The sequence below is a fragment of the Monopterus albus genome, unplaced genomic scaffold (genome assembly GCF_001952655.1).
Source record: "Monopterus albus unplaced genomic scaffold, M_albus_1.0 scaffold235.1, whole genome shotgun sequence".
Lineage (NCBI taxonomy): Eukaryota > Metazoa > Chordata > Actinopteri > Synbranchiformes > Synbranchidae > Monopterus > Monopterus albus.
In genome coordinates, this window is record NW_018128115.1 from 837,352 (window position 1) to 845,963 (window position 8,612).

Genomic DNA, 8,612 nt, shown 5'->3' on the forward strand with positions numbered 1-8,612 from the left:
ATATATATAACAAAACCCGAACACAAAGCTTCCGTGTTGACACTTTGTGGTGTTTAATGCAACAAAGCCACACATCGCCATCATGATGTACAACATATTCCTTTATTGTTGTTACTGATAAATCTGTCAGTCTCCCATTTTGGAAAAAAGAACAGTATATACAGATTAGCTTCCAGAATCTCTGTGTAATAGTTTCATGTACACATTAAAGGACAACAGAACCATTTACAGGCAAACTGGACCCGACAACAGGTTCTATATGCAGGTTCACAGGCTCAGCTCGGATTTTGGCCACAGAAGACGAGACACAGCTGCCTCATCACTACTGGCTAGTGTTAGTGTTGGAGTGCAGTCAGCTCCACCGGCGCCATGGTCAGGTATACTGGTGGAAAACGATCAAGATGAGGAAAGGAAATCGCTGGCGAATGAGTCTGCTGCTCTGAAAGTTAAATACAGTGGATGGATGCTAATGGAGTCAGGTTTTGTTCAGGGTGCCTGATTCTGGATCGTAACGAACCCTGGTTCCCACCACTATTATATTATTGATATATAAAAACAATCCATTTTATCTTCTGCATGAACATTTCTGCTGTATTGGATGTGCTCAAGCAGACTCGATGCAGAACTAGGACAAATCTGTTTCTGCCACTGAAAGCACAGCTCCAACGAGGTTCTGCTCATGTTCTGTGCCTGACCTCCTCTTTTTGTCAACCTTTAAAATAAACCCTCCTACAGCCTGTCATCACAGGTGTAGCTGGACAAAATAACCAGGTTTCCTACTTCGGCTCGAGAGGCTTGAAGAAGTGAAACTCTCCAGTGTTTCCCAGTAAAAAGCAAAGACTTCCTCTCCTGTTATCAGGTGTGTGACAGCATGAAGTGAGCATCGGCTGATGGCTGATTTGTCCAGAGCGTGAAAAACTAGTTACTTGTTGACTTAATAAAAAAAGAAAACAGGAAGAGGATGCAGGTCTTTATGAAAATGGCTGAACTCATGTGGACGTGGTCTTAAAGCCCACACTGGGCATCCCATGACTGGCTGAACGCTTCTCTTTCACTGTAAAGTCAACACTTAAAGACATTTAGTAATATTTTCAGTGTGGTGCACACAAAGTCTCAGAATAATCAGACACGGTTCAGTCTAAAATAAGCCTGTTTCAACCAGACTCCATTCATTTTCTACATGATTTTACAGGAAAGCGGACTTGAAACAGCATGTACACAACTGTTGGATCTCTGCTCATGTAGAAGTTGTACATGATTTGCTGATTTCTGCAGTTAAAGTTTCCCATGATAAACCCTTTACACCTGGTTAATCGATAGATTTGCTTTGATAATTAAAAACTGTACACATCTGTTTACCCTTTTTACACAGTTTAAATTTATGTTCAAAGAAAACAAACTAATCTCCCCAGAGCTTCCCACCATGTCAGTTACACAGCTGCATTTCTGTCGTGATAATTTGGTTAAAGTGTTATGCTCTCAGTCATGTATATGTATTTATTACACCAGCAGGAACCCAAAGGAATAAACATCACTCTTCAAGTAAAACAGAGAATCACATCTTTATAAAGTCTACCTGTATTTTACACATCTGTCACCAAACACAAAGAAGAGCTTAAAAAACTAGTAACTGCTCCAATAGTTACACAAAATACAATATTTTCAGGCAGTCAGAATATAAAGCATGTAGAAATGTGGAGGGAGCAGCTTGGGGACTAAACAGGTGTTACCCACAGTCTGAGCACTACTGCTATGTTACAACAAAGGAGCTAATTAGCATTAGCAACACCAGCTGTCGGGTTAAACAGGAAGCATCTCATCATCTCAGCTGAATCTTTAATTTGGCAGTTTAAATTTAATAAATACTTAATGCGACTAAAGTTAAAGAAAGAAACGAGAAAGGCTTCGTTGCAGGTTGTTCTGGCTGCAGGTCATCGTGACATTCAACTATCAATACACATTAAAAAGCAGCCTCGTCACCATGACGTTGATCAAAACTACTGACTCGGAACAAACTCGATAAATATTTTACAACTCTGTGAACAAAAGCCTTGAAACTGGAAATGATCGGCCATGAATTCAGACCAGAAGTATTTTGGATTAGTGTGGTTCTCCCAGACGGTCTGACGTGACATTTCATTTCGGGTACAACGACCCAAACACTGAACATGGGACCGGCTTCGCTGCGCCGCTGAGCCGAGAGGGTCTCAGCTCGGGTGGGAGCGAGGACGACACGCCGCTGTTCGGTTTGCTGCCAGCTTGACCTGAACTCACCTGATGCAAATCCAATTCAAGATTCAATAATTTAACTTTAAGAACTTAAGTGACATTTTAAAATAATTTCTTTACAGGAGACGCATCAAACAGAGTCAGACTGGAGCTGATCTCTGGTCTAAGCCTGGGATGCAGCACTGGTGCTAGCTGCAACTGCAAACGGTTAACTAGCATGCAAACTAACTCCAGACCAGCTCAGCATCATGACCTTTGACCTTCGATCCCCTGTGGGGGCGTTTCCAGGATGATAACTCCGCCCTCATGACGGACAGCGCTCCAAAATCAGGCCAATCCAAGTCGACTCCTATGGACTGTAGACACAACTTAGTGTTTGTTTAGGAAGAAAAATAAAAATTACAGCAAATTAATTTAAACTCAAAAATCCAACAGTGCTGTGCAGAGTCGGACCGGTGACGTCTAATCCTCTGCACCTAAAAGGAAGTATGCTCTGGAGAAAAAAGGCACGTTATCATGACAAACATCTCAAAGCAACACCAACAGACACGTGGAGTGCTCGGGGTCAGAGAGAACACAGACAAGATTCAGCTTCAGGAAAATGTACCGAGGCCTCCTGGTCTTATTTTTCAGCCTCTTCCTTTTTTGCTTTCATTTGTCTTCTCATCTGGAGGTTTGTTTGTTTCGAGACCCGGGCCAGCCCGAGTGCAGGAAGGGGGTGGGGACAGGTATTTGACAAATGTTAAGGGAGCAGTGCGTGTCCCTGTCACCTTCAGTTCTCAGCTCGGTCATGACGTTGTCACACACTCCAGCTTCTTCCATCAGGGCGCCTCCCCAGTCAGCTGCAGCCTCAGGTCATACAAAGACCTTAGCGAGCGCGTCGGCCCCGGCACTGCCGATGTAGCACTTGGTGGGGTGGAACGCTACATCGTGGATGGACTCCTCGAACTTCTTGCGGTGGGCGGTGAACTCCTGGATGCAGGTTTTGCTCTCCATGTTCCACAGACGGATCGAACAGTCGTGACCTGGACAGAGAGAGAAGGATATGTGTGTAGAACAAACCCTTCAGAGTGAAGTCTACAGTCACAGTCACTTCCTGTTTTTCATATGCACAGTAGCTTCAGAAACATTTCAGAGCCCGTCACAGTTTACACACTTATGCTGTAGATTCACATTGCCACTGCTGCCACCCTGAAAGGTGAACCATTGGCCTAGTCTCAGGTTCGCCTCCAGGACCTCCCCTCAGTTCTGACTGGTCTCCCTGTCCCTGCTGCTGAGAAGCCCCCCAGCAGGACGCTGCCCCCACCATGCTTCACTGTAGGGATGGTGTAGGCAGGTGGTGAGCAGAGCCTGGTGTCTCCACACACAGAGCTTAGGGTTCAGTCTGGATCCAGACTGTGAAAAGCCCTGGTCTACACACACGTCAAACAGGATGCACCTGAGCAAAGAGTCTGGAGACTTTTGGAAAGGAGGGAGTTCAGTTTGACTGAAGACGTGTTTCACTTTGTCACTGAATGATGGAAATTTTATCTGTTACACTTAAGTCTACAACACGGCAAAGTGAAGGGCTCTGAATACTCTGTGAAGCAACTGTTCACGTTCCTACGCTGACATGTACGACCCCGTCTGCAAGCTCAGACCTGACTTATGTTTTTATAAACCACAGTGTTGAAGTGAAATGTTGAACTGATGATGGGGCTAAATGAAGAGTCGGAGGACCATGGTCCATCCTGAGGGGAACACGAACATACCAAAGCTTTGCACTGTGGAGACAGAGCACCGGTATCATGTGTCAGTGCACGTGGGCATGCACACTTACTTCCAGACATGAGGTATAGTCCGTTTGGATCCACGGCGAGACTGGTGACAGAGTCCAGGTGGGCCACCATGGAGTGGATCAGCTTCCCTTCACATTCAGAACAGATCCACAGGTTAGTGTGTGAGCCAGGCCACTCAGCTCAGCCATACTCTCTAATCACACGCCACAGCCTTATCACACCATCACAAAGCTGGGGCACGTTACACTGATCCAGGGTAGGTGACTACATTTCCCATAATGCAACAGGATAACATCTTTCATTAGAGCCTAAACTAATGGTGCTTGTAATGCTGGGTTGCTTTTATAAATTTGTAATCTGTCTTAGACCTGACAAACCCCGGCACACACAGCTGGATGACAGCTGACAGGCCAAACCCCCACCCAGCAGGGCCGAGTCTGCAGAGCCTTGTCAGGTCTCCTCTGTCGGAGGAGGAAACGTCCTCCTTCCAAACCAGGCCCCCTCACTGTGTCCAACCCACTGTGTCGTTCACTGGTAGAAAATGAACCTCAGCTATTCAGAAGCAACAGTCACCGACATGTTCTGGTTCCACCTTCTTTAATGTGAGGAGCTGATGCTTTTCTTTGTCAGACATGAGAATCAGCTGAGTCTCTGTGGGTCTGTTGGTTGGACACAACGAGACGTGTGGAGACGCCACCTTTGGCTCTGGAGAGTCACAGTGGGACTTTATCCCAGTGTCTGACGTTCTAGGGATAAAATGATCAATCAGATGATCAGGACGATGATCAGCTGATTGATCAGGGGACCTCCTGGTTGTGTTTCCAATCAGTCAGTCGGGAGTTGTTTATCACTGTCTGTATCATGGTGCTGCTCCTGTACTGCTCCTCGTGCACGAGGCTCTAGCACAGTAAATGTCACACCTCCCTCCTCTTGCAGCAGCTGCTGCTGTGTACCTGTGTTATTATCGAAGAACTGGATGTGCCGGTCCTCCTGAGCTGTGATGGTGATGGGCAGTGTGGGATGACTCAGAACTCTGTTGATCTTGCAGGGAGCTTCTGTGTGGGGGCGGAGGCGAGAAGGACAAGATTAGCATTTAATACCCACAACCTTCCATCAGCTCAGACTGAGAGGTGGTGCTGTAGCATCGAGACAACCTGCTGCAGGAGATACAACCGTTTCAAACTGTCAGAATCAACCGGGGCGACGGATGGAAACACACAAGTCCGGGTCAACAAATCCCACACACCAGCACCGAATGCCTCCTACTAATGAGCGCCGTGTGCACATCGCAGCCGGTCAGAGCGTCTTGCTCTGTACCACCACCCTGCTGCTTCAGATACAGTAACTTCATAATTACAAGCTGACTCGTTTGACATTTTTATATTGAGTATTCTGAATAATAAGCCTGGTACAGAAGAACAACAGCTGTTCTGTATGATGTGACCAAAGAAGTCTTTTGGTCTTTATTTGACCCTGGTAGTTTCACTGAGAGGCCGCCTCTCTCTTTACCACCTTCACCAAATAAATCACTAGATGATCCAAATGTGTAAAATCTCAGGACCTAGATCATCTTGGTCAGAGCTGATGTTTTGCTGGCAGTGATCCTGCACGTGCCCACGTCAGGTCGATGACAGTCACAAACAGCCAGCGATGGAAGACGCACTGTGTTACCTTTTTACTACAGCTGATAAAGGCGACGTGCTGAGAGACAGAACTACAACATGGAGCCAGCGCAGCGCAGGCGGTGCTACTGTGTCTGCTCAGCATGATCGCCAAACACGACTGTTAAAACGACATTACATCATAGCGATGACCTGGGGGCTTCCCATCTAGTTGATACGAGACCTTAAGGACAGGTGGCACCCAAGTGCCCAATATTCACTCCATCAGTACAGACGCCACCTAGTTTGTGATTGGTCGGCTGACTTACCTGGCGGGCCGGCAGACTCCAGCTTCAGGATGAGCTGCTGCGTCTCCATGTTGAAGAGCCCGATGTGTCCGGTAGAGAAGGACGTCACCATGTGAGCCGGCTCACTGCTCACCAGGTCCACGGAGGTGGGCACGCCCAGCTCTGAGACACACACACAGACTCGTCAGGTGGCACACCTCTACAGGTGAACCATGGGGGCTGTACACCTGCTGTAGGATGCGCCATGATGGATGTCAAAGTCTAAATGTGAAGCGGTCTCGACACGAAGCTGATTAGATTTTATCAGACCTGTACAATGTGTTTTCATGACGTTGAAAGGTGAGGAGTGAGACAGGAGACGTGACCGACAGTGAACAGGTAGATGATGCAGCATGTTAGGCCCCACCCCCAAACCCACTGAGGTCACCACCAGCAGCTGGTGTTTCTCACCTCCGCTCTCGTTGAAGACAGCGAGAGACGGCGAGGTGTCAGCGGCACTCCACAGGCGCACTGTCCCATCGGCCGAGCAGGACAGCAGGCGGTGATGAGCCGAGCTGTAGACCAGACCCCACACCGAGTCCGTGTGGCCGCACAGCGCCCCCCGCAGGACCGAGGGCTCTGCAGCAACGAGGGCAGAGACCAGGTGGTGAAACACAACACAAACAACTCTGTCAGTTCTCTTTTGCTTCAGACATTAACAATACAGACACTACTCATACGTACTATGTGTACGAGTACACATTCTTGCTATAAAATAAATACAAATATACATTTAAGGAGTGTTTGTCAGTACTTTAAATCTTAAACCATCAGTGGGAAACACAAAGCGTTTGTGATGTTTGTTTCCTCTCATTGGTTGTTGGGCTGTTTCTGCCCGTTTCCTGTTTCCTGGGTATTTCCTCTTTCATTTGGCACTGACAGGCACCGATGAGGCCGATCCAGGAACCAGGCTGCTTTAAAGCCACGACCTCTGATGGACGCGCTGTTCACTAGTTTATTGATCATTTGAGACTCACTGGTTGTTGTTCTCCTCGTCTACACTGGCCAGATGGATTATGGATCCATAGGGTGTCTCACTGTGTGCAGCCACAAAAAACCAGAGGTGTTCATGCTTGTGTTGGGCCACACTGGAACGTACCATAAGAATCATAGGGGTCGACATTGGGGTTGGGGGTGTTCCAGCTCTGAATGGTACCGTCCACCCCGCCACTGAAGCACTGCTCACCACTGGAGCTCATGGTGACGCACAGCACCGCCCCGCTGCATGGAACAGAGAGCATTCATACTCAATCAGTTTTCTGTAAAGCATTAGAAACTCACATATCCAAACACGTCCCGGCACTAAAATTAGATTATTAATGAACGGGATTCAGGTGATGGGGACGTATGATGACTGTACTTTTGATCAGTCTGAGGTTGTTTTACTAATAGTGAAATGGGATTCTGGCTTTTCTTCCCCACAGAATCATATTCTGCAAAATCGCTGACTTATACATTAAATTATTAAACACACCCATCCATCCATCATCTATACTGCTCAACTCCTATGGGCAGTTCAGAGTCACCAGTCAACCTAAGATGAATGTCTTTGGACTGTGGGAGGAAGCTGGAGAGAACCCACGCAGGCACAGAGAGAACATGCAGACTCCACACAGAAAGGCCCCGGGTCGGCCCAGAACCTTCTGGCTGTGAGGTGTCAGTGCTATCCACTGCTGTGCTGCCCTCATTGAACATATTTCCATAAATATTATATACATATAAAAAAAAAAAATAATACGTTTTCCTCAGCAAAGAAAATGTAACAAGTATTGATTCATTAACTCGCAGGTTCAAAGCAGTGTGAAGTCACAATGCAGCACTGCTCAAGAACACGGTCGTTCCTTAGTCCAAGCACCTTGTCAAACAACTAAACAGGAGCTCACCTGTGGGCCCTGAAAGTGTAGATGGGCTCCACGTCTAAAGCAGCACATCTGGAAGGTTCAAGCAGAGTTTGTGTTAACAGCAAACAGCAACAACACAAAGACAACAAAGGAGGAAACGGGAGGAATTCAAAGTAAAAGCCCGTTTGCAACAAACAAAGATCTGGTTCCATGAGCTAAGAGAATATTTCAGTGATGTGTTAGAGCCTCACTTCTTGGCGGGCGCCGTCTTCTGTAGGTTCCACAGTTTGAGGGTGTGGTCCTCAGAGGCGGTGACCAGGACCGGCTCCACCGGGTGGAAGGCCAGACTGCGCACAGAGTCAAAGTGGCTCCGCAGGGTGAATTTCAGGTTCCAAGTCTTCCTCAGAGCATCTTTGTTGTTGGTGATCTGACGAAAGGAGGTTTCACATTTAGTTAAAACCAATCTGGTGACTAGACATTAGTTCACATGTAGCCTTTAAACATTACACAACTCTGTACACTGAGAGACTGAAGGAGGGGAGAGTCAAACCAGTCAGACAAACACCTGGAGTGTAAGAGTTTGACACCAAATAGGCCTGGATTAAAAACAAACAAACAAAAAGAAATCGCTTCACAACTACCGCAGGTTAATTATGTCATTAGGAATTATTGTTATTTACTGCTGGGAATAAAAGGATAATAAGGATAATCACCTTTATTTGGCCAAAAAGGATTTCCATCACACTTTCACAGATTACGGTAAAGTGGGACACTGAAACAGATCCTACATTGTACCATACTGGGCGTTGGTGAACC

General features: G+C 46.9%; 1 protein-coding gene across 1 annotated transcript in view; it reads right to left on the bottom strand.

Moving 5' to 3' along the window:
• Window positions 1–1,537: 1,537 nt before the first annotated feature.
• strn (striatin, calmodulin binding protein) overlaps window positions 1,538–8,612 on the bottom strand; it is a 46,243-nt gene continuing 39,168 nt past the window's right edge. The window contains 8 exon segments of the mRNA XM_020620294.1: window positions 1,538–3,254; window positions 4,049–4,135; window positions 4,961–5,062; window positions 5,938–6,078; window positions 6,367–6,534; window positions 7,055–7,176; window positions 7,839–7,886; window positions 8,048–8,223. Of these exon segments, the coding sequence (XP_020475950.1) occupies window positions 3,085–3,254; window positions 4,049–4,135; window positions 4,961–5,062; window positions 5,938–6,078; window positions 6,367–6,534; window positions 7,055–7,176; window positions 7,839–7,886; window positions 8,048–8,223 (1,014 nt within the window). The 3' untranslated portion in view covers window positions 1,538–3,084.